This window comes from Pistacia vera, unplaced genomic scaffold (genome assembly GCF_008641045.1).
Source record: "Pistacia vera cultivar Batoury unplaced genomic scaffold, PisVer_v2 Contig337, whole genome shotgun sequence".
NCBI lineage: Eukaryota > Viridiplantae > Streptophyta > Magnoliopsida > Sapindales > Anacardiaceae > Pistacia > Pistacia vera.
In genome coordinates, this window is record NW_022196154.1 from 558,817 (window position 1) to 585,453 (window position 26,637).

Here is a 26,637-nt window from a genome sequence, read left to right on the forward strand (position 1 = left end):
TAAAAAATTTGTTCTTCATATTTAAAAATAAATAAAAATATTTTTTATTTATATAAAATATATTCTTTAAAATAAATATCACCATTAAACATGTCCTTCTTTCGTTAAATTATTGATAGTTCTATGTTAGATTGACGACATGGGCTTTATATTATTTCAACCCAACAAAATTCTAAGGAAGTCAATTTAATGCTTCCATAGCGTGCACGTCCGGTAATCTCATCAGACGGTGATTAAACAAAACAACACATACACCCTTCAAACGGTGATTAAACAGCGTCACACATACACTCGCGTCACACACAGCTCAAGATTCGTCACTCCAAGAAAGAAAGAAACACAAAGAACAAAGCAACACGTTGCTCGCCATTGTAGTCTCCCCCTTGTAATAATAATAACACAAAAAATCTTTAAAAAATTAAAAATTAAAAATCAGTGCATATATTATTTTTATTCTTCTCAAAATCAAAATCAAAATCAAACTCAAACTCAAACTCTCTGTGTTGATCTCAGATCCGAGGTACTGCTCCGCTCTTTTTTTTTTTTTTTTTTTTTTTTTTTTTTTCTGTTTTCTTTTTCTTTACGACAAGATCAACGTTCACAAATTCATCTTCATCATTTCTCGAGACTTGAAATCAATTCTTTTTGTTTTATTTATTTTTCTGTTTTTAGATTTTTTTTTCTGCAATTTATTGATATTTGCGATATCGAAATGAATGATTAGTTTGTGTTGTTGTTAGATTATACAATTGGTCTTGGATGGAGAGCCTGGCGCAGTTAGAGGCATTGTGTGAGAGGTTATACAATTCGCAAGATTCCGCGGAGCGAGCACACGCGGAGAACACTCTGAAGTGCTTCTCGGTGAATACGGATTACATTTCACAATGCCAATACATTCTTGACAATGCATTGACGCCGTACGCATTGATGCTCGCCAGTTCGAGTTTGTTGAAGCAAGTCACTGAGCATAGCCTCGCCTTGCAGCTCCGTCTTGATATCAGTAATTGATTTAACTCATGTTAGTTTACTTGCTTAATTGAACGCGGAATTTTGTTTTATTTTGTTTAATTTAATTTGTTGTGGGGTTGTAGGGAGTTATTTGATAAACTATTTGGCGACAAGAGGACCTGAATTGCAGCCGTTTGTGACGGCATCGTTGATTCAACTCTTGTGTAGACTTACCAAGTTTGGTTGGTTTGATGATGATAGATTCCGGGACTTGGTAAAAGAGTCCACGAATTTCTTGAGTCAGGTGATGTACTACAACTGGAAGTATGCAAGCAAAAAATGTTCACGAGCTGTTTTTACTTCTTATCATGCCAGTGTTATTTCTGCCATTTTATTTCAGAATCGAACTGTTTAAGTGTAGAAAATGATGCTTACAAGTTTTTCTATTTTTTGGCCAGGCGACATCAGATCACTATGCCATTGGTCTGAAGATATTGAATCAGCTTGTGTCTGAGATGAATCAGGTTACATTTTCCTCTTGTGTGCTATGTATCCCTAAGGTGATATGGTTAATTTATATTGTTGGGTCACTTGGGTGGTGTTAATATGTTTGTGACTGTCATGAATGATTTCATGGAAATGGTAAGGATGCTGGAGAAAATGTAGACCATACTTTTTTTTTTTTTTTTGTCCTTAAATGGAAAAGATGTTGTGGGTTGCCTATAAATATGTATTCTTCTTAATCATTTTGAAATCAAGTAACTCCTATCATCTTTTGATTCTATATGTTAAAAATAATAAAAATTTAGGTATTAAAATATCTTAAGCTAAAGCATTGCTTTTCTGCTAAGGTCAGATTGGTTGAAATCAACATTCCTTTGGGCATCAATGAGAAAAGAATCTTGAGATTGTTCCTTCTTCTTCGTTCATTTAAATTGGGACAAAGTTCTGTGATATGTTTAGTTTTGATAGTTGGGGGCATTGGTTTTTTTTTTTGGCCTTCATTTGTGGTTGCCATTTTTGGGCTTTCTAGTATACACCATATATAGCCTCTTCTTGTTTTCTCGTGTTTGTGTTTCTTTAGTGGATTGCTTGTCCACTTTACTATAGCTCTTTTTATTAATACAACTTTCATTTTTTCTTATTAAAAAACAAATTAGATTAATTGAAGTCAACACAAATTCAATCAACGAAGCAAAGAAACTAGAAAGTGTGCTATTCTATATAAGCACAAATCTGATCAATGCAGCAAATCAAGAGGGGTGACAGACACAAAGAACATAAACGTAATGGAGGCATTCTCCCCAAAAAATGCTAAAAATGGACGAAAATTAAAATCACCACAAACATGAGCATAATGTATAAGCTTTTAAATTTTGTGGGTCACACCCCTTACATCATTTTTTCTCTATCACCCAACACAAAGGGAGAAATACATCATTTTTTCTCAATCACCCAACACAAAGGGAGAAATGGAATTCCATTTTTTCTCTAATCCTCTCTTTCTTCTATAAATTCTCATCATTTGCCTTCTTAACTAAATATGTCAAACAAAGTATCAGGTTTTTTGTCTTGTTATACCATAGATTTTTGAGTTTCAATCATAGTTGCATTCTATAGAATGTAAGAACCATGATCATTACTATCAATGAAATCCTTTTTTATAGTTTTTATTGATTAAGCTTTTGATCCAAAAACCAGATTAAACTTCTTATAGTCTTTATAGAGAGCTTTGCAGCATTTGGGGAAGGAAGTGAAGGTCTTATGGAGTTGTTGTGTGATGATACTCTTTTGGGTTATTTGGTTGGAAAGGAATAGAAGGATTTTTGATGAAGCTAGGAAGGAAGATGCTGAATTTTTCTGGGGGTGGGGTTCATCTCCTTGTTTATCTTTGGGTGCTGATTTCTATTGCTTCTAAGATATTTAACTGTTTTTTATTCATTAAAGCTGGAAAGCTGTGGTTAGGTAGTTGGTTTTGGTTGTTCCTATATTGCTTGTAATGGGATTTTCAATCTTGTGGACTGCTGGTCCACCTGTTTGTACTGTTTTTCTAGTAATGATATTGTTTTTATATATACATCATTCTTCTATTTTTCTTTCAATTATTATTGTTCTTGTCTTGGTTGTGATATATTGACTTACTAACATCTTTTTGTATATTTCTTGATACCTAAATGTCAGCCTAATCCAGGGTTACCTTCAACACATCATCGACGGGTTGCCTGTTCCTTTAGGGATCAATCACTATTTCAAATATTCCAAATATCCTTAACATCATTGAGTCAACTGAAAAATGATGGTATTTTGCTAATTTTTATTCTTATATTGTTATTACTCTCTCTCTCACTCTCTCTATAACCTTTCTGTCATTCTTATTTCTACTATTATGTATATGTTTTATGCTTCTTTGTTGATAAATTATCATTTTGACGGATTTGCATTATGTATTACACAGTTGCCAGTCGATTGCAAGAGTTGGCTCTTTCGCTCTCTCTTAAATGTTTATCTTTTGATTTTGTTGGGACATCTATTGATGAAAGTTCAGAAGAGTTTGGTACTGTTCAGGTATTGATTGCATAACTTCTCTATTCATTTGTTTTTTATTAATTGCTTAAAGGCTCTCCACTTTGTGCCTTGTGCTATGGAGTTTACAGTTTAAAGTGATATGGTGATCAATTTTCAGATTCCGTCTTCTTGGCGACCAGTCTTAGAGGATCCTTCGACACTGCAAGTATTCTTTGATTATTATGCTATTGCAGAGGCTCCTCTTTCTAAGGAGGTTAGTGCATATCATATTTGTCCTAAGTTTTAGTGCTTTGGAGAGATCATGAAACTACATACTAACCATTGCTGCTACTAACCACTGAACTATTTTACCTGGAACTCTCATATTTTACATTGATCCACGTACTTTGCATTTTATTTACACTCATCCCTTAATTCACAAGCAGTCTAGTAAATTTTAAATACTTTGCTTTATGTGTGTTACACATGAAGGCTTTTGCTTTAGAAATTTAAGGGCCCATATGGAATTGGCATGGGATTATCAGATACAGATTTTAGGAATTTGATAGATTGACCTCTCACCCCCCTTTTCGAATATTGTTTGTGGACAATTTGGTGTTTTTAAACTGTATAGCCTTTTTGTCAGTTTTTTTTAGCCAGGAAAAGGGAAAATGACACTACTGTGGTATATTATTTTACTTTTCTGTAAATGACTTTTAAGGCTAATAAGCGAAGTAGAAAGTGATGCAGCGAAGGCCCTAAATATGTGAATCATATTTACAAGTTGCTGCATGTCAGTTAAGCTCTAGATTTCTCCCGTTCATAAAAAAATTTTGATCCTTCACCAGAAAGTTAGAAGTCCATCCAACCTTTGTCAGTTTTGTATTAGAATTATATGATGGGAGTGAAGCTTTTCTTTGGAAACTGCCATGCGATCTATATCTCATAGTCTACTCCTTAGAGAATCCATGTTTATCAGTGACACTAACATATTGCAGTTTTTCTTATCTAAATATTTTATGGACTACTTTCAGTGTCTTTTGGGTACTAAAAGTAAAATAAAAAATAATAAAAAAAACTGTTGTACAGGGGAAGGATATATTAATGATCATCCTTTCATAATATAGGTTATAGATGTTTGATGTTCGTTTTGAGAATTTCCAGATGTAACCTCTTTTTGGGCATATATATCCTTCTTGTTAGTTTGAAGCATTTATAATCACTTGCAGTTATTGTATATGTTGTTGCAAAATGGTGGATTGTCATTGCATTGGTCTTGCTGGCCTGCTTTTTCTGTAATTAGAATGTATACTGACCTGTAAATTATAGAATGTATATTTTCTTTTTACTGTTCATGAAGTTGCTTCTTCAGAGTTTTATAAATTGGGAATTGTCTAAATTATCTTTCCAGGCATTGGAGTGCTTGGTTAGACTGGCTTCCGTTAGACGTTCTTTATTTACGAATGATGCAGCTCGCTCTAAGTTCTTGGCCCATTTGATGACAGGAACCAAAGACATACTTCAAACAGGGCAAGGTAATTTTGGATTGTTGCATCGCTTTCTCCTTGTTGTAGTGTTTTCTTCATTTATGTATATCTTATTCTTATTCTTTATTCTTTAGCATTTTCTTTTGATTACCCTGATTGATATAACAGATTCTTCCTTGACTAAAAGAGAGGTCTTAAATCTTGGTTAATACAGTTTCCTTATTTGGAATATCATGAGACAGTTTGCTTCATACTTATTGCTTGTGCTAATGGGTCTTAATGATAATTTGGGAGACATTGAACTGGATATCATCTTACCACTTCCTGTGTCAAAAAGTATAACTAAAGCTGGGTAATAGTCAGCAGAGTTTGGATCTATTTAGTTTGCACATATAAAGTTATAGACAAGGAAGTTCGATCCTAAATGTAATATACTTGGCAAATTTTTCAGGCATGGAATCTGTTCCACTGGTGCTTGTTTTGTGTGGTTGAAATTTGTTGGTTACACAATTTTATCATGTTTAATTAGTACTACGCTTTGCAGTAAAACAGGTTTGAACAAATCAACTAACTTTGGAAGAGTTTATGGTAACGGTTGAAGTTTTCTGTTGTAAATTGTCACCTATTTCTTAGGTCATGGATATAATTTTTGGTACTATGAATACTTGGTGTAGTATTTAATCCATTGTGCTATTTTTTCCTTTTAATTATATTCAATTTTCTCATCTTTCGTAAATGGTGCCCATGCTGCGACTCAGGTCTTGCTGATCATGATAATTACCATGAGTATTGTCGCCTTCTTGGACGTTTCAGAGTGAATTATCAGGTAATTGTTGTATGACCTTTTGATGTTAGTTTCTTCATTTCCATATGCCATAGTATCCAACTGATCTCAGTGTGTGCATGTATATTTCATGTGTTTGTAGTGAACATTTTTGTTTAATAAGTGCTGACATTTTACATATGATGAGTATCTGCAGATGCATATTCTGGGTAGTTCTATTTTTATGTTGACTAGTTTCTTTAAATAAATTTATTACCTTGGGATATGAACCTGTATGCATGTGTGTGTGTATATAATACCATTTAGTAGTCCTAATTGCTACATCTTAACCTTCTTCTCTCGATCATTGGATTGGATCAGATAGAAGATTATTAAATGATGTGAAAGATTTAAGTGAAAATTGTTAACATTTAAGTGAAAATTAAATTGCAGTTCATGTGTCTACGCACATGGGTTAGGTTCAAGAACCTCATTTTTTTAACTAAAGTTTTGACACAACCTTTGAGTCGTTAGATTAAAGCATTTGAATGGTTGAAATTGAATCAAAATTGTGTCATTTCCAAAGTGCATTAAATGAGCAAGTTGCATTGAATCTCAACCATTCAAAGTTCTTAGATCTAATGGCGTAAAAATTGTGTCATAACTTGTAAAAAATGTGTGTATATGAATATAATAGCACAATAGGAAAATAAGGTGATAAGTGAAACTATGGAAGATGTTATTAATAAATAGGAGAAATATGGTTATTTCATAGAAATTGGACACTTTTACTTCAGCTCACAATTACATATGGTTAAGCTTTTTTTTCTCTGAATTTTACAGCACTTGCATGGGCTTTTTATAACTTATAAATCGGCTTATCATAACAACTAAAGGGTAGACACAACTATGGACACGGCATTCATTACATTAAATGTCATTTGTTATTGTCATTAATTACTCAACAATTCAATATATTAACAAGACTTCTTTCTTAGTGTAAGAACTTGTATGAAATGCCACGTGTCCATTAGTTGTGTCTACACCTTAAGGTACAGGATTTTATTCCTTAGAGATCACCAACTGGCAAAAAGAAAGGAGGTTCTTACTTGTCAAAGATTGTAGGGTCTGTGGGAGTCATGATTTGAGCTCAAGTTCACTAAGCGGGTTAGCGAATTCTGGAATATCATAAAAAGTCCCCCCCCATTATGCCTCTTTCTTAAGATTTCTGATTGTAATCAGACTATTAGTATTGCCTTTTATTTATTTATTTTGATGCACATATTATAATGCATTGTAGCATTATTATGGTTGTTTATTGTTTATTTTATAATATATTAAAATTGATAATTGAGTTATCATATCAATTTGGAGATGCTATTGGTAATTAATTGTTTCTCTGCCTCACTTACTGGAACTAATTAAATACATAAGGTATGATGGTTTTAGTTGCCTGTCTCTGATTTATCTTACTTGATTGCTTAAGTTTGTTGAATTTTGAAATTGTGTTGCAGTTGTCGGAGCTTGTGAATGTGGAAGGCTATAGCGATTGGATACAATTAGTAGCAGAGTTTACTCTAAAGTCCTTGCAGTCTTGGCAGGTTGACTGGTGTTCATAACTTTTAAAGAATTTCCTAAAGATTTGATGTCTAACTGTATCAAATTTTAATCTGATGGGATGTTTTGAAACTTGAATCCTGTTAGAATCTTGAACTTTGTATAGCTATTGGTTTTAGAAATGGCTGGTTCACTTTCTTTGTATATTTCTTTTCTCATTAATAAAATCTGTTTCCTGCTTCTTTTTTTAAATAAATATTGCCTTGAACATTTATCTGGTGTTTTGGTAAATTGTTCTGTGTTCCTAAAAGGAAGATGTTAGGGACCATATTACCCCTCTTCAACTTGAAATCTAATCAAATTTATGTCTTCTACTAGTGGGCCAGCAGCAGTGTATACTACCTCTTGGGGCTTTGGTCCAGACTGGTGACATCTGTACCTTATTTGAAAGGTGATGCACCAAGTCTGCTTGATGAATTTGTGCCCAAAATTACTGAAGGTTTCATCACTTCAAGGTTTAACTCAGTACAGGTATAAAATTGCTTTTCTTTGGGACTGACACTACTTTTCATGATAAAGTTAGTTTATTAATGAGAATCTGTCTTTATGTTTCCTTTTCTATGTATCCTGTAGGCTGGATTCCCAGATGATCTTTCAGAGAATCCACTGGACAATGTTGAACTCCTTCAGGATCAGCTAGATTGCTTTCCTTACCTTTGCAGATTCCAGGTTTGAAATCAATATATATTTAATCTTCTTTTAACTTTTACAGCCAAAAAGATGGTCAATGCAACTTTTTTTTTTTTTTTTTTTGATATGATGTGTTCAGTATGATTTACATTTTGTTCAATGTTAACGATGTTTATGATGCCTCTGTTTGTCTGGGGTTGCAGTATGAAACCAGTGGCTTGTATATAATAAACATAATGGAGCCTGTTCTGCAGTCATATACGGTATGATTATTTATCAGAAAGCCTCTTTTTTTGCATCTAGAGTATCCATCAATGTCCTTAATTGATAATTGAGTCTCAGTATACTTTTTACTTGACATATATAGGAAAGAGCACGTGTACAGACCAGTGATAACAATGAACTCTCCGTCATTGAAGCCAAGCTTGCTTGGATTGTTCATATCATTGCTGCTATTCTTAAAATAAAACAATGCACTGGCTGTAGGTAAAGAGCTTCTTCTGGTTCTTTTTATTTATTTATTTTTTCAACATGATTTTGTTAGAAATTTAAGGGATGTTATGGATTAATCCTCTAATTACCTTCTTCTGTGCAGCATGGAATCACAAGAAGTGCTTGATGCAGAACTTTCAGCTCGTGTTTTGCAAGTAATAAATGTCACTGACAGTGGGCTGCATACCCAGGTAGATCAGGAGGAAGCACTTCTTATTTAGATTGCTATTCTTAATTAAAATGAAAGTTTAACTTCCATTTTCTCTCCCCTAGAACTCTGTGCAGTGGTGCATTAGTGTAGTAAGTATAAAGAATTTAAAAAAACTTTGATCATGGTTGAATGGTCTTAGTGCCNATTTATTTTTTCAACATGATTTTGTTAGAAATTTAAGGGATGTTATGGATTAATCCTCTAATTACCTTCTTCTGTGCAGCATGGAATCACAAGAAGTGCTTGATGCAGAACTTTCAGCTCGTGTTTTGCAAGTAATAAATGTCACTGACAGTGGGCTGCATACCCAGGTAGATCATGAAAGTTTAACTTCCATTTTCTCTCCCCTAGAACTCTGTGCAGTGGTGCATTAGTGTAGTAAGTATAAAGAATTTAAAAAAACTTTGATCATGGTTGAATGGTCTTAGTTCCAAAGGTTGAAGAAATCACCAAGTTCTCAATCTATTTGCATTATTCTGATTTATCTCAGATTCTAAGCTTTGTGTTGAGAAACAAGTTGAAGCATTGTGGAGATTCTCTCTGGAGGGAAGGGATCGATTTTGGAGTTTCAAAATAAGAGCTGATTGATCATGAGGGCACAGCGGCCAAGATTGAAATTTATGGTGCCAACAAATTATTGTATTACAAATATCTGCTCTTAGGTATTTGAGATTTATTAAATGGATATTGACATGGTAGCCATGCTTGAAGCATAATTGAACTGTTATAGTGCAGTAGCTGCATATGAGTGTTGGAAAATGTCTTTGGCATTATTAGGAAGATATTTCTTAAGTTGCAGGTTAGTACTCTTGGGTTGTTAGGTGGAGTATATCTCTGGGTTTTTTCTGATGTTGTGTGGGAAGACTATTGGCTTAATTCAGGGGAAAGTTCTTATTAGATTTAGCCGATGAATTGTGTATGAATTTTGCATTTGAGGTTATAGTATATCTCTGGGTTTTTTTGGATATGGCTTTGCTTGTATCTTTTATAGCCAAAATTCAGTTTATGACCAGTTCTTATTGGTACGAGGGATTGCTTCATTTATGAGCAGATTGTTTAAATTTGATTCTCAAGGATTGTTACCCGAAGAACCAAATTTTTGCTGCTGGTGCTGTAATAATCATAATTGCTCCTTTCTCATGTTACAATTGAAAGGATTGGTTGATTGGAGGTTGGAATTTGGTTGGCGTCTGAAGATCTGTATGTTGATTTATTGCATTGCTTTTAGGTTAATTACATGGTTTTCCTCACATTGGAAAAGAGGAGTCCTATACAATTGGAGATAGAATGGCGACACTCTGCAGTATTTTTTGTGTGGGTATTATCAAGTGTTGCTTGATTTGCTTCAGATATCTTTAATGTGGGGTGGCTTTTGTTTCTTTCTTTCAAGTGGATTTATTTTAGACAGTTTGCACTATTAATTGGTGGGGAGTTGAACTGTTGACAATTTTGTACTGCCAAAATTGTTTTCATTCTTTTATTGTTTGCTGATGTCCAAATCTGGTCCTTTATTTATTTGTCAATATATTAAAATTTTATAGTAAGGGATGAAGACATCTCTTAGAACTCTGTAACAAGGGGAAAGTTCTGCTCTCTTCATTGAAATGAGTGCTTATTGGTGATTATAGATACTTTGATCCAATTGTTTCCTTATGCTTCTTCGGTTTTCAATTTAGACGAGTCCATTTATCCTGCTATCTGGATTTTGATTAAATTAGTACTGAATTTTTGTTTCTGCTTAGAGATTATTTCCTTATCTTTCTTTTTGTGACTGGCTAATCTTCTTCTTAATAGTTGTAAACCCATTTCATGATGGTTATTATCTTTGGAAATGTAAGAATATATGTCCTTTACTGCAGTGGAATACTGAGATTTCTTCTAAATTTAGCAGAACATCACATGTATTTAAATCTTGGGACTAAATTCTACACAATTTTTGGAGTTACTTTTGCAATAATCATTCCATCATCTTTTTGTTGGCAGAGATATCGTGAATTGAGTAAGCAGAGACTTGATCGGGCAATTCTTACTTTTTTTCAGCATTTCAGAAAGTCTTATGTAGGTGATCAAGCTATGCATTCCTCCAAGGTAATTAAGTTTCTGAACATTTTTTTTTTTATACATTTTGTCTCTACATGTCTCGTATCTTTTGAGGCTCTCTTTTTTTGGTTGCAGCAGTTATATGCACGGTTATCTGAGCTTCTTGGACTTCATGATCACTTGTTACTATTGAATGTCATTGTTGGGAAGATTGCTACAAACCTCAAGTGTTACACTGAGGTGATTGTTTAACTTTTTCTGTTCATTAATTATATTGTTCTGAAAGTTTTTATCACATCTAAATTTGTGTATGCCTATTTTCAGAGTGAGGAGGTTATTGATCACACATTAAGTTTGTTCTTGGAGCTGGCATCAGGGTTAGTAGTACCACCTTATTGTACTGTTAGAAGTATCGGAAACATTAGCATTTTTTGTTTTTAAGAATTCATGTAATCCCCCTGATAGTAATTTCTTGTTTGACTACAACTGGTCCACTTCTTTTTCTCTTCTTATACAGTAATGCAAATCTTTTTGTTTCCTATAAAAGAAGGTAATTTTTTACTACTGTATTTCTTTTCGCAGATATATGACTGGCAAGCTTCTTTTGAAGTTGGATACTGTCAAGTTTATAGTAGCAAATCATACTGTAATCCACTTATAAAATTATCCCATTTGTTCTGTTATTGTTAGTTTGATTTTTATTTGTTTGAAATTTAATCAATCCTTGACATAAAGGCCCTGGTTTGAATTTATCTGTTCAGAGAGAGCACTTTCCTTTCTTGGAACAATACAGATGCTCCCGCAGCAGGACAACTTTCTACTACACCATTGGTTGGTTGATTTTCATGGAGGATAGCCCTGTGAAATTTAAGTCTTCAATGGATCCCCTTTTACAAGTAAACTAACTCTCTTTCTCCATATTCTTTCACACCATTCTCAGCCTTTTGGCAGATAACGTTAATGGGCTTTCTGAATCTCATACTGTCTTAGAAAGAGGATCTTGCTCCTTCCTTGAGATTGTAGGTGTTTGTTTTATTTATTATTATTATTATTTTTTTTTTTTTTTTATGTGCGGGTTTGGAAATGGTTGATTAAGGCACCGTGGGCCATATAATTTTTCAAATCCTATAGGTGATTATGATATGTTAATAATACACAATGATCTTAAATGTTATATCTTTTGACAGGATTTGAGGTAATCTCAAGATATTTAAAGTGGAGAAAGCATCTTAGTGCATGTGGATATGGAATACTTTTGAGTTTTTTGTACTATGGAGCCAAAGGACTAACCTTGATTTTCTGATGTACTGATCCCTTTTTGTTTAATTAAATGGTTTGTTTCAAGAGAGAGCCTCTCTCTCTCTAATTAGCTCCCATTTCTTTTTTCTTTTTTTCTGTATTATATCCCTCTTTTGCTCCCTCCTTCTTCCTCCCTCTATCCTACATCAATTGATTTAGGTAGATTGTCTTCCATTGCTTATAAAGATGCTTCTTATATTAGTCACGGGGGGACTGGAAGACAGGATTTCATAATTAGGCTCTTATTTTTATTAGATAGTGAACTTTAATGGGACAAGATTGTTTAATTTAATTCTGTAAGAATTCTTTTAATGATCAAAGCTATTAGATTAGAAATGCAGTGGATTATTTATTTGCTTATTTTCATATACTTATCATATTGTTTCTTGCATTTACATGTGGTTATTGTTACTGGCATTTGTGCTTATGTTGCAACTGCCATTTCCTGTTGGTGGTTAGTTTGTAGATGACGTTTACATAATCATTGCCCATGTTTACTCTTGAATGCATTAATGCTTTCTTTCTTTTTTTAATTATTGTTATGTGGGTATTAAGGTGATGTTTATGGTGCTTTAGGTTTTTATCACTTTGGAATCAACTCCTGATTCAATGTTTCGTGCTGATGCGGTGAAGTATGCTTTGATTGGGTTAATGAGGGATCTCCGAGGAATTGCAATGGCCACAAATAGGTTGGTACACACACAATTTCTGAAATTGTTTATTATTCACAACTCAGTAATATGGTTTTCTTTTTCCGGACCTCTTTCAGTCGCAGAACATATGGGCTTTTATTTGATTGGCTATATCCAGCACACATGCCACTTCTCTTGAAAGGAATCTCACATTGGACTGATACACCTGAGGTATGGAGATACTGTTAATCTATCACTATGTTGAGATCTGAGGTCTCTGACATGCCAATATTCTATATTATTAAGCACTAACTTAACGGGGTCCAAAAACTTCTTAATGTTGGAATTCTTTTGGTCAGTTAGTATTTTCATAATATACCTTAATCTTTTTTTGAAAAAATAATAATAATCACAAACAATTGAAATTGTATAGATCTCTAGAAAGGGGAGGAACAGAAACTAACACAAATAATAAATAACTATATTAACTAACACAAAACAGGACATAAAGAGAAATATGTGATTATTGCTCCCTCCACTGTTTCTACATTTCACAAACCACTAGGGGATAAACATATGTAAAGGCATGTTTTTTAAGGGTAATACTACACTTCTCAAATGAAATCCCAAATTTTCCTTCCCAAGTGATGTGCCGTCGTATGTGGTGTTGACATATCATTTACGACATTAACTATTCATTTACACATCAAAGCCACATAAGATGACACATATTTCGGGATGAGAAATTTGATATTTTAGTTGGGAAGTGTAGTATTATTCATTTTTTAAACTGAAGTCACAAGTATCATATTGCAATGTTCTACTGTTAAGAAAAATTGAAACTTACTGGGAACAAAGGCTATCCAGATCATCCAGTAGCCAACTGTAATATGATTTAGATGAAAAATAATCTGAGGGATGAAAACATTCCGTATACTGCTTTTTCATTCCAATTTTTTTAAAGAAAATTTCTCCAAAAGAAAAAATAAAAGATGAAAATTGTATTTTATATTTTCTTTTTACTCTTGTTAATTGGTATCAGTTATATTATTTCCTGTTGGTTATTAATAACATTGTGTGGTATCTTTTTAGAGCCCTATTGGGTGACTTGAACTGTTTGTTGCCAAAAGGTAGACTTTATGATTTGACTTAATATTGCAGGTTACTACACCTTTGTTAAAATTCATGGCTGAGTTCGTGTTAAACAAAGCCCAGCGTTTGACTTTTGACTCATCTTCTCCTAATGGCATTCTTCTTTTTCGGGAAGTTAGTAAACTAATTGTAGCTTATGGATCAAGGATTTTAGCTCTTCCAAATGCTGCTGATATATATGCCTACAAATACAAGGGAATATGGATTTGTTTAACTATTCTCTCAAGAGGTTAGAAAATGAACCACTTTTTCCTTTAAAGTATAAACTATGTGGTGGGTTTCACCCATTGTTGTTGAAGACTTTCTGAATGAATTTTTAATAACAAATGTCCATTAGTTTTGAATATGAGTATTTAAGCTTTTACTTAAACAAAATTGTAAGAATAACTAAGTTCTTTGAGAAGTTTTATACTTCAATGTGCCAAAAAATCTAGACAGCCACACACTTTTTGCTCATACACATTTATTTCTTGTTTGTGACAAATATTGTTGATTATTTCTTTTATGTATGAGAAATATTGTTTTGCATACACCTGTTATTTTTTATTGTCAATATATTGGAATGTATATTTATCTTTTGCTTCAATCAATTTTCCTTCTTTTACTGTTCTTTTCATTGGCTTATGGGGATCACCTTTTTGCTACTCGAAGATGTCACTTAAAAACTGGCAACTATTTATCTGAGTAGCCTTGCAAGTATCTTATTTCCGTCTGCTACTTGGTTTAGGGCTTTGTACTACCCTAAAAGGATTATGCCTCCCCTTAATAGCTTAAGCTTTTAGGAGGCTTGCTAGTGCAATTTCCTATTAAGTGGTGTCAAAGCAAGGTCACAAATTCGAGTCCTAAGCTCTTCTGGCGGGTGGGAATTTTAGCTTATGAAGGCCACCTATGACTCTATGATGCCCTCGAAAATAATCAGGCTAGCGTCTAAGGATTAACTGTTGCTCCTATCAATGCTATATAGCTAGCATTATGAGCAATTCATCTCTATCTATCGTTTTGTGTGGGGCTTTGCATCACCCTGATGGATTAAATTGTGTTTCTCCATAGCAACTTAAGTGTTTACAAAAAAGTTAGTACCCATGCCCTTTTCTAACACTTATCTGATGTTAAAGCTGTCTCGTAAGTGGTAGTGCTATATTGTGCAAGTAGTGAGAATCATATGTTACGATTCTGTATCAGGTAGTGTAGAGAAATATATAAAGCATGAACTAAGATGGCTAAGATGGGCACTGGATGAAATATTTAAGGGTGTGTTTGTTTTATTATTTTGAGTAGTATTTTTGAAAAAGTTGAATTGGATTATTATTACGAGGAGATGATTTGAATTTGAAATTTCATAAGATTATTTTGTAATCCGCTATATTTGTTAATTTAGTGAAATATCCCTACAATAAAAGTTTTAAAATTAACAAAAACACCTTCACCCATCCATTAAATGCCGGTAGCCGGCCACCAACTTCCGGGAATATGTGAGTGGGTGGGTGGGTGGGGGTGTTTTTGTCAATTTATAAACTTTTTTTGTTGGGGGTGTTTAGTTAAATTAACAAACCTAGGGGGTTTCAAAATAGTTGAATAGAATAAAATTGGATTTTCAGAATAGGAAAACAAATATGTATTTTGGGTAGGATAGGAATAGGATATGGTAGAAATATTAAAAAAACACAGCCTACGATTTCAGCTACTTCTTAGTTGTTCATTTCTCTGGTTTACCCATGTTTTTCTGTGATAGTTGGAAATCATATGATCATGGATCTAGGACTGATCTTACCCCTTCCTAGCCTTTTCATCCCTTCATCTAATGCTAGTGACAGTCTTATACTCGTAATGTGGAAAAGGGCTGTGAATTCTTTTGCTATTGAATACAGTAAAACAAGAAAAGAAGATCTGCTATTTAGAGTGTGGTTGGACATGAAATATCTAGTTTGATGTTATCTGGCATGGTACTATTGGTTTTAGTTTTCGGTCTCTTACTATCTAGGGGTAGTTTGATTTCTATATTAGCATTGTTTCATTAAACTAAGAGTTTTTCATATAAATGTATTTTGGGAGCTGATTTTATTGTGCTTTCCCACCAAATTGCAGCTCTTGCAGGAAACTATGTCAACTTTGGTGTGTTTGAACTATATGGTGATAGAGCTCTCTCTGATGCACTTGACATTGCTCTTAAGATGACACTTTCAATTCCTGTGGCTGATAAATTGGCCTTCAGAAAGGTATGTAGACCACTAATGAATTTTTGGTTTTTGGGATAACCATTCCATTGTATCACGTGGATTATCTTCTAAATTTGTTTAAACTTTCAAGCTGTTAGGTTGTTTCTCTTTCTTTTCCTTTCTCTATTCTTTTCAGTGGACCCCTTTTCACTTTAACTATGGTATAATCCTTTCAATAAAAAATTTCTTCTGTTTCCACCTAAAAAAAAAGATGCTTCATGCATGTTTATTATTAACAATATTGCATATCATTGTAAAAAGTTATCACAGTGCTTACTAAGGGTGTTGTCATGTGACATTCTGATGGGACCTGGATAATGAGGGTGTAGGAAAAGTGAAATAAGATAGCAAGTAGTGGATTGAGGGGATGTTGGCAGGAAACTTCCATGGGTTTAGGCTAGGACAGGTGGTGATTGGGGGTTGGGACAGCAAAGGAATTCGGTTAGGGGGAGAGAGAGAGAGCTGGAGGATAAAAAGAGAGGGAGAGAGCAGATTAGGGCAGAGAAGAATATAGGAAAATTTGGGAGGAGCTGGTCCTCGAAGTCCAGCATGTCTATGTCCATTTTTGTTATCCTTTTACTGTTCTTTTGGTTGTGTTAATTTTCCTTTTTGGATGTTCTTGTCTGATACAGTTCTTGTATATATCAATATACTTATCATCTTTCCGGGTTTTGGCTGTACCTTCTACTGTTTTGCTGGTTTTTTGCTATTTTGTTTTGCTGTGGAATTATTGCTTGGTTCAGTTGTGGAAGAGGGTTCCATCAATTGGTATCAAAGCAGACGATTGTGGGGTATGGATGGTACTAGAATGGAGGTAAGGACTAATAATATTGAGAGGAAGTTGATGGGTGTCCAAAGAGATGTGTCCAGGTTATCTGAAAACGTGGGTGTCATGAGAGAAATGTTGATTGAGATGCAAAATTGGATGAGAAGAAAGGATGAAGAAGAAGAAGTTTGTAGAAGAAACTTATCTGGAAAAGCAGACCAGAATATGGGTATTCCACAAGGGAACTTTGGGAACAACAGAAGAGATGGGTCGACCGAGGCACCGAAAGCTTCAAGGGTAGTTAATGATCAGAACCTTGGAGGACAAAATGAAGCTGGAAACTCCAGCAATCCAGGGCATAATTGAGGTGAGATTGGTGGCCGGAAATTGGAGATACCCATTTTTTCCGGCGAAGATCCACATGAGTGGGTGTTCAGAATCGAGCGATACTTCAATGTTAACGGAAAAGCAGCGCCGGAGAGACTTGCAGCAACAGTTGTGTGCATGGACAAGGACGAGGGAAGTACATACGAATCATTGATGGGAAACCGACAACTGGGTATGGTGGAGGAGCATCGTCGGAGGTTGGAAGCTATCTCTGCTCCTTTAGTTGAGGAGAAAGAAGAAGTTTTAATTCGTGCTTTTATGATGGGCTAAAATCAAAATTTCGGGCCAAAATCAGGTTGGCCCAATCTAATAATTTAGTTCACTTATTAGGTTTGGCTCAACGAATAGAGGAGAAAAATTGGGCCTTGGAGGATTTAAAAATTGGGCCGGGCAAACATGGGAGATTAGTTGGGCTAAATGGGTTTAGTCATGGGCATGGGCTTGGGTCATTAGAGAATGGATTGGACCAAGGCTTTAGTTTAGTTGAAAATGGTTTGGGCAGCGGGTTTAATTCAATAGACAATGGACTGGGCAAGGGTTTTAATTCATCTGAGTTTGGGCCGGGTAGAACAATTGGGTCAATAGAAAATGGGTCTAGGGTCCAATCTAATTTAAACAAGATCACAAACAACTCCAAATCGAATTCTTTCAACTCAGTCGCGATACTCTAGAAACTCATCATCAATGCGTTCATCTTGGGAAGAAGCCGGTTTTTCCTGTTCTCTTTGTCTTTACGACAAGATCAACGTTCCAAAATTCATCTTCAATTCGTTTCTCGAGCCTTTGAAATCAATTCTTTTGTTTATTTATTTTTCTGTTTTTAGATTTTTTTCTGCATTTATTGATATTTGCGATATCGAATGAATGATTAGTTTGTGTTGTGTTTGGATTATACCATTGGTCTTGGATGGAGAGCCTGGCGCAGTTAAGGCATTGTGTGAGAGGTTATACAATTCGCAAGATTCCGCGGAGCGAGCGCACGCGGAGAACACTCTGAAGTGCTTCTCGGTGAATACGGGTACATTTCACAATGCCAATACATTCTGACAATGCATTGACGCCGTACGCATTGATGCTCGCCAGTTCGAGTTTGTTGAAGCAAGTCACTGAGCATAGCCTCGCCTTGCAGCTCCGTCTTGATATCAGTAATTGATTTAGTTTACTTTCTTAATTGAACGCGAATTTTGTTTTATTTTTTTAATTTAATTTGTGGTGGGGTTGTAGGGAGTTATTTATAACATTTGGCGACAAGAGGACCTGAATTGCAGCCGTTTGTGACGGCGTCGTTGATTCAACTCTTGTGTAACTTACCAATTTGGTTGGTTTGATGATGATAGATTCCGGGACTTGGTAAAAGACCACGAATTTCTTGAGCAGGTGATGTACTACAACTGGAAGTATGCAGCAAAATGTTCACGAGCTGTTTTTACTTCTTATCATGCCATTGGTATTTCTGCCATTTTATTTCGAATCGACTGTTTAGTGTAGAAAATGATGCTTACAAGTTTTTCTATTTTTTGGCCGGCGACATCAGATCACTATGCCATTGGTCTGAAGATATTGAATCAGCTTGTGTCTGAGATTAATCAGTTACATTTTCCTCTTGTGTGCTATGTATCCCTAAGGTGATATGGTTAATTTATATGTTGGGTCACTTGGGTGGTGTTATATGTTTGTGACTGTCATAATGATTTCATGGAAATGGTAAGATGCTGGAAAAATGTAGACCATACTTTTTTTTTTTTTTTTTGTCCTTAATGGAAAAGATGTTGTGGGTTGCCTATAAATATGTATTCTTCTTAATCATTTTGAAATCAAGTACTCCTATCATCTTTTGATTCTATATGTTAAAAATAATAAAAATTTAGGTATTAAAATATCTTAAGCTAAAGCATTGCTTTTCTGCTAAGTCAGATTGGTGAAATCAACATTCCTTGGCATCAATGAGAAAAGAATCTTGAGATTGTTCCTTCTTCTTCTTTTTCATTTAATTGGGACAAGATCTGTGATATGTTTAGTTTTGATAGTTGGGGGCATTGGTTTTTTTTTTTGGCCTTCATTTGTGGTTGCCATTTTTGGGCTTTCTAGTATACACCATATATAGCCTCTTCTTGTTTTCTCATGTTTGTGTTTCTTTAGTGGATTGCTTGTCCCTTTAGTATAGCTCTTTTTATTATACAACTTTCATTTTTTTCTTATTAAAAACAAATTAGATTAATTGAAGTCAACACAAATTCATCAACGAAGCAAAGACACTAGAAAGTGTGCTATTCTATATAAGCACAAATCTGATCAATGCAGCAAATCAAGAGGGGTGACAGACACAAAAGAACATAAACGTAATGGAGGCATTCTCCCCAAAAAATGCTAAAAATGGACGAAAATTAAAATCACCACAAACATGAGCATAATGTATAAGCTTTTAAATTTTGTGGGTCCACCCCTTACATCATTTTTTCTCTATCACCCAACACAGGGAGAAACATCATTTTTTCTCAATCACCCAACACAAGGAGAAATGGAATTCCATTTTTTCTCTATCCTCTCTTTCTTATAAATTCTCATCTTGCCTTCTTAACTAAATATGTCAAACAAAGTATCAGGTTTTTTGTCTTGTATAACCATAGTTTTTGGTTTCAATCATAGTTGCTCTATAGAATAGAACCATGATCATTACTATCAATGAAATCCTTTTTATATAGTTTTTATTGATTAAGCTTTTGATCCAAAACCAGATTAAACTTCTTATAGTCTTTATAGAAGCTTTGCAGCATTTGGGGAAGGAGTAAGGTCTTATGGATTTGTTGTGTGATGATACTCTTTTGGGTTATTTGGTTGGAAAGGAATAGAAGGATTTTTGATGAAGCTAGGAGAAGATGCTGATTTTTCAGGGGGTGGGGTTCATCTCCTTGTTTATCTTTGGGTCTGATTTCTATTGCTTCTAAGATATTTAACTGTTTTTTATTCATTAAGCTGGAAAGCTGTGGTTAGGTAGTTGGTTTTGGTTGTTCCTATATTGCTTTGAATGGGATTTTCAATCTTGTGGACTGCTGTCCACCTGTTTGTACTGTTTTTCTAGTAATGATATTGTTTTTATATATACATCATTCTTCTATTTTCTTTCAATTATATTGTTCTTGTCTTGGTTGTGATATATTGACTTTCTAACATCTTTTGTATATTTCTTGATACCTAATGTCAGCCTAATCCAGGGTTGCCTTCAACACATCATCGACGGGTTGCCTGTTCCTTTAGGGATCAATCACTATTTCAAATATTCCAATATCCTAACATCATTGAGTCACTGAAAAATATGGTATTATGCTAATTTTTATTCTATATGTATTACTCTCTCTCTCACTCTCTCTATAACCTTTCTGTCATTCTTATTTCTACTATTATGTATACGTTTTATGCTTCTTTGTTGATAAATTATCATTTTGACGATTTGCATTATGTATTACACAGTTGCCAGTCGATTGCAGAGTTGGCTCTTTCGCTCTCTCTAAATGTTTATCTTTTGATTTTGTTGGGACATCTTTGATGAAAGTTCAAAGAGTTTGGTACTGTTCGGTATTGATTGCATAACTTCTCTATTCATTTGTTTTTATTAATTGCTTAAAGGCTCTCCACTTTGTGCCTTGTGCTATGGAGTTTACAGATTAAAGTAATATGGTGATCATTTTCAGATTCCGTCTTCTTGGCGACCATCTTAGAGATCCTTCGACACTGCAAGTATTCTTTGATTATTATGCTATTGCAGAGGCTCCTCTTTCTAAGGAGGTTAGTGCATATCATATTTGTCCTAAGTTTTAGTGCTTTGGAGATCATGAAACTACATACTAACCATTGCTGCTACTAACCACTGAACTATTTTACCTGGAACTTCATATTTTACATTGATCACGTACTTTGCATTTTATTTACCTCATCCCTTAATTCACAAGCAGTCTAGTAAATTTAAATACTTTGCTTTATGTGTGTACTCATGAAGGCTTTTGCTTTAGAATTTAGGGCCCATATGGAATTGGCATGGGATTATCAGATACAGATTTTAGGAATTTGATAGATTGACCTCTCACCCCCCTTTTCGAGTTGTGTTTGTGGACAATTTGGTGTTTTAAAACTGTATAGCCTTTTTGTCAGTTTTTTAGCCTGGAAAAGGGAAAATGACACTGCGCGGTAATATTTACTTTTCTGTAAATGACTTTTAGGCTAATAAGCGAAGTATAAAGTGATCAGCGAAGGCCCTATATGTGAATCATATTTACAAGTTGCTGCATGTCAGTTAAGCTCTAGATTTCTCCCTTCATAAAAAATTTTGATCCTTCACCGAAAGTTAGAAGTCCATCCAACCTTTGTCAGTTTTGTTTAGAATTATATGATGGGAGTGAAGCTTTTCTTTGGAAACTGCCATGCATCTATATCTCATAGTCTACTCCTTAGAGAATCCATGATTATCAGGGACACTAACATATTGCAGTTTTTTCTTATCTACATATTTATGGACTACATTCAGTGTCTTTTGGTACTAAAAGTAAAATAAAAAATATAAAAAAACTGTTGTACAGGAAGGATATTTAATGATCATCCTTTCATAATAGAGGTTATAGATGTTGATGTTCGTTTTAGAATTTCCAGATGTAACCTCTTTTGGGCATATACCTTGTTAGTTTGAACATTTATAATCACTTGCAGTTATTGTATATGTCATTGCAAAATGGTGGATTGTCATTGCATTGGTCTTGCTGGCCTGCTTTTTCTGTAATTAGAATGTATACTGACCTGTAAATTATAGAATGTATATTTTCTTTTTACTGTCATGAAGTGTCTTCTTCAGAGTTTTATAAATTGGGAATTGTCTAAATTATCTTTCCAGGCTTGGAGTGCTTGGTTGACTGGCTTCCGTTAGACGTTCTTTATTTACGAATGATGCAGCTCGCTCTAAGTTCTTGGCCCATTTGATGACAGGAACCAAAGACTCTTCAACAGGCAAGGTAATTTTGGATTGTTGCATCGCTTGCTCCTTGTTGTAGTGTTTTTCTTCATTTATGTATATCTTATCTTATTCTTATTTCTTTGACATTTCTTTTGATTACCCTGATTGATATAACAGATTCTTCCTTGACTAAAAGAGAGTCTTAAATCTTGGTTATATACAGTTTCCTTATTTGGAATACATGAGACAGTTTTCTTCATACTTATTGCTTGTGCTAATGGGTCTTAATGATAATTTGGGAGACATTGAACTGGATATCATCTTACCACTTCCTGTGTCAAAAGTATACTAAAGCTGGGTAATAGTCAGCAGAGTTTGGATCTATTTAGTTTGCACTATAAAAGTATAGACAAGGAAGTTCGATCTTAAATATAATATACTTGGCAAATTTTTCAGGCAGGAATCTGTTCACTGGTGCTTGTTTTGTGTGGTTGAAATTTGTTGGTTACACAATTTTATCATTTTTAATTAGTACTACGCTTTGCAGTAAAACAGGTTTGAACAAATCAACTAACTTTGAAGAGTTTATGGTAACGTTGAAGTTTTCTGTTGTAAATTGTCACCTATTTCTTAGGTCATGGATATAATTTTTTGACTATGAATACTTGGTGTAGTATTTAACCATTGTGCTATTTTTCCTTTAATTATTTCAATTTTCTCATCTTTCGTAAATGGTGCCCATGGCGACTCAGGTCTTGCTGATCATGATAATTACCATGAGTATTGGCCTTCTTGGACTTTTCAGAGTGAATTATCAGTAATTGTTGTATGACCTTTTGATGTTAGTTTCTTCTCATTTCCATATGCCATAGTACCAACTGATCTCAGTGTGTGCATGTATATTTCATGTGTTGTAGTGAACATTTTTGTTTAATAAGTGCTGAATTTTACATATGATGAGTATCTGCAGATGCATATTCTGGTAGTTCTATTTTTATGTTGACTAGTTTCTTAAATAAATTTATTACCTTGGGATATGAACCTGTATGCATGTGTGTGTGTAATAATACCATTTAGTAGTCCTAATTGCTACATCTTAACCTTCTTCTCTCGATCATTGGATTGGATCAGATAGAAGATTATTAATGATGTAAAGATTTAAGTGAAAATTGTTAACATTTAAGTGAAAATTAAATTGCAGTTCATGTGTCTACGCACATGGGTTAGGTTCAAGAACCTCATTTTTTTAACTAAAGTTTTGACGCAACCTTTGAGTCGTTAGATTAAAGCATTTGAATGGTTGAAATGAATCTAAATTGTGTCATTTCCAAAGTGCATTAAATGACCAAGTTGCATTGAATCTCAACCATTCAAAGTTCTTAGATCTAATGGCGTAAAATTGTGTCATAACTTGTAAAAAATGTGTATATGAATATATAGCACAATAGGAAAATAAGGTGATAAGTAAACTATGGAAGATGTTATTAATAAATAGGAGAAATATGGTTATTTCATAGAAATTGGACACTTTTACTTCAGCTCACAATTACATACGGTTAAGCTTTTTTCTCTCGATTTTACAGCACTTGCATGGGCTTTTTATAGCTTAAATCGGCTTAGCATAACAACTAAAGGTAAACACAACTATGGACACGGCATTCATTACATTAAATGCATTTGTTATTGTCATTAATTACCAACAATTCAATATATTACAAGACTTCTTTCTTAGTGTAAGAACTTGTATGAAATGCCACGTGTCCATTAGTGTGGTCTACACCTTAAGGTACAGGTTTTATTCCTTAGAGATCACCAACTGGCAAAAAGAAAGGAGGTTCTTACTTGTCAAAGATTGTAGGGTCTGTGGAGTCATGATTTGGCTCAAGTCACTAAGCGGTTAGCGAATTCTGGAATATCATAAAAAGTCCCCCCCCATTATGCCTCTTTCTTAAGATTTCTGATTGTAATCAGACTATTAGTATTGCCTTTTATTTATTTATTTTGATGCACTATTATAATGCATTGAGCATATTATGGTTGTTTATTGTTTTATTTATAATATATTAAAATTGATAATTGAGTTGCATATCAATTTGGAGACGCTATTGGTAATTAATTGTTTCTCTGCCTCACTACTGGAACTTATTAAATACAAGGTAGATGGTTTTAGTTGCCTGTCTCTGTTTATGTTACTTGATTGCTTAAGTTTGTTAAATTTTGAAATTGGGCTGCAGTTGTCGGAGCTTGTGAATGTGGAAGCTATAGCGTTGGATACATTAGTAGCAGAGTTTACTCTAAAGTCCTTGCAGTCTTGGCAGTTTGACTGGTGTTCATACTTTTAAAAATTTCCTAAAGATTTGATGTCTAACTGTATCAAATTTTAATCTGATGGGATGTTTTGAAACTTGAATCCTGTTAGAATCTTGAACTTTGTATGCTATTGGTTTTAGAAATGGCTGGTTCACTTTCTTTGTATATTTCTTTTCTCATAATAATAATCTGTTTCCTGCTTCTTTTTTTAAATAATATTGCCTTGAACATTTATCTGGTGTTTTGGTAAATTGTTCTGTGTTCCTAAAGGAAGATATTGGGGACCATATTACCCCTCTTCAACTTGAAATCTAATCAAATTTATGTCTTCTACTAGTGGGCACGCAGTGTATACTACCTCTTGGGGCTTTGGTCCAGACTGGACATCTGTACCTTATTTGAAAGGTGATGCACCAAGTCTGCTTGATGAATTTGTGCCCAAAATTACTGAAGGTTTCATCCCTTCAAGGTTTAACTCAGTACGGATAAATTTGCTTTTCTTTGGGACTGCACTACTTTTCATGATAAAGTTAGTTTATTAATGAGAATCTGTCTTTATGTTTCCTTTTCTATGTATCCTGTAGGCTGGATTCCCAGATGATCTTTCAGAGAATCCACTGGACAATGTGAACTCCTTCAGGATCCTAGATTGCTTTCCTTACCTTTGCAGATTCCAGGTTTGAAATCAACATATATTAATCTTCTTTTAACTTTTACAGCCAAAAGTGGTCAATGGAACTTTTTTTTTTTTTTTTTTTTTTTTTTTTGATATGATGTGTTCAGTATATTTACATTGTTCAATGTTAACGATGTTTATGATGCCTCTGTTTGTCCGGGGTTGCGTATGAAACCAGTGGCTTGTATAATAAAATTGGAGCCTGTTCTGCAGTCATATACGGTATGATTATTTATCAGAAAGCCTCTTTTTTTGCATCTAGAGTATCCATCATGTCCTTAATTGATAATTGAGTCTCAGTATACTTTTTACTTACATATTAGAAAGAGCACGTGTACGACCGTGATACACTGAACTCTCCGTCATTGAAGCCAAGCTTGCTTGGATTGTTCATATCATTGCTGCTATTCTTAAAATAAAACAATGCACTGGCTGTAGGTAAGAGCTTCTTCTGGTCTTTTTATTTATTTATTTTTTTCAACATGATTTTGTTAGAAATTTAAGGGATGTTATGGATTAATCCTCTAATTACCTTCTGCTGTCAGCATGGAATCACAAGAAGTGCTTGATGCAGAACTTTCAGCTCGTGTTTTGCAGTATAAATGCACTGACGTGGGCTGCATACCCAGGTAGATCATGAAAGTTAACTTCCATTTTCTCTCCCCTAGAACTCTGTGCAGTGGTGCTTAGTGTAGTAAGTATAAAGAATTTAAAAAAACTTTGATCATGGTTGAATGGTCTTAGTTCCAAAGGTTGAAGAAATCACCAGTTCTCAATCTATTTGCATTATTCTGATTTATCTGCATTCTAAGCTTGTGTTGAGAAACAGTTGAAGCATTGTGAGATTCTCTCTGGAGGAGGATCGATTTTGGAGTTTCAAAATAAGAGCTGATTGATCATGAGGGCACAGCGCCCAGATTGAAATTTATGGTGCTAACAAATTATTGTTTACAAATATCTGCTCTTAGGTATTGAGATTTATTAAATGGATATTGACATGGTAGCCATGATTGAAGCATAATTGAACTGTATATGTGCAGTAGCTGCATATGAGTGTTGGAAAATGTCTTTGGCATTATTAGGAAGATATTTCTTAAGTTGCAGGTTAGTACTCTTGGGTTGTTAGTGGGAGTATATCTCTGGGTTTTTTCTGATGTTGTGTGGGAGACTATTGGCTTAATTCGGGGAAAGTTCTTATTAGATTTAGCCGATGATGGTGTATGAATTGCATTTGAGGTTATAGTATATCTCTGGGTTTTTTTGGATATGGCTTTGCTTGTATCTTTTATAGCCAATTCAGTTTATGACCAGTTCTTATTGGTACGAGGGATTGCTTCATTTGAGCAGATTGTTTAAATTTGATTCTCAAGGATTGTTACCGAAAACCAAATTTTTGCTGCTGTGCTGTAATAATCGTAATTGCTCCTTTCTCATGTTACAATTGAAGGATTGGTTGATTGGAGGTTGGAATTTGGTTGGCTTCTGAAGATCTGTATGTTGATTTATTGCATTGCTTTTAGTTTATACATGGTTTTCTTCACTCGGAAAGAGGAGTCCTAACAATTGG

General features: G+C 34.3%; 1 protein-coding gene and 1 pseudogene across 2 annotated transcripts; both read left to right on the forward strand.

The window, feature by feature from the left end:
* The first annotated feature begins 321 nt into the window (after positions 1 to 321).
* On the forward strand, positions 322 to 16,405 carry LOC116137903 (exportin-7-like). 2 transcript variants are annotated; one of them, XM_031423597.1, is made up of 24 exons: positions 322 to 519; positions 739 to 1,000; positions 1,092 to 1,252; positions 1,407 to 1,472; positions 3,130 to 3,247; positions 3,404 to 3,513; positions 3,632 to 3,727; positions 4,865 to 4,988; positions 5,699 to 5,766; positions 7,218 to 7,304; positions 7,639 to 7,791; positions 7,894 to 7,989; positions 8,154 to 8,213; positions 8,318 to 8,436; positions 8,546 to 8,633; positions 10,637 to 10,741; positions 10,829 to 10,933; positions 11,018 to 11,070; positions 11,276 to 11,339; positions 11,455 to 11,589; positions 12,569 to 12,681; positions 12,762 to 12,855; positions 13,786 to 14,005; positions 15,862 to 16,405. In XM_031423597.1, the coding sequence occupies exons 2-24, from the start codon at positions 760 to 762 to the stop codon at positions 16,029 to 16,031; spliced, it is 2,646 nt and encodes an 881-aa protein (XP_031279457.1). In that variant the 5' UTR covers positions 322 to 519; positions 739 to 759; the 3' UTR covers positions 16,032 to 16,405. The 2 variants fall into 2 exon arrangements, with proteins under 2 accessions (XP_031279457.1, XP_031279458.1); XM_031423598.1 differs by having other exon boundaries at positions 10,832 to 10,933.
* A 1,647-nt stretch (positions 16,406 to 18,052) lies between these two features.
* Positions 18,053 to 26,637, forward strand: part of LOC116137884 — a 28,439-nt pseudogene continuing 19,854 nt past the window's right edge.

Coding starts and splice junctions, on each gene's coding strand:
- LOC116137903 (XM_031423597.1), top strand. CDS start 760: ATGGAGAGCCTGGCGCAGTTAGAGGCATTGTGTGAGAGGTTATACAAT. Junction 8,437..8,545: donor AAACAATGCACTGGCTGTAG/GTAAAGAGCTTC, acceptor TCTTCTGTGCAG/CATGGAATCACAAGAAGTGC. Junction 10,742..10,828: donor AAGCTATGCATTCCTCCAAG/GTAATTAAGTTT, acceptor TTTTGGTTGCAG/CAGTTATATGCACGGTTATC.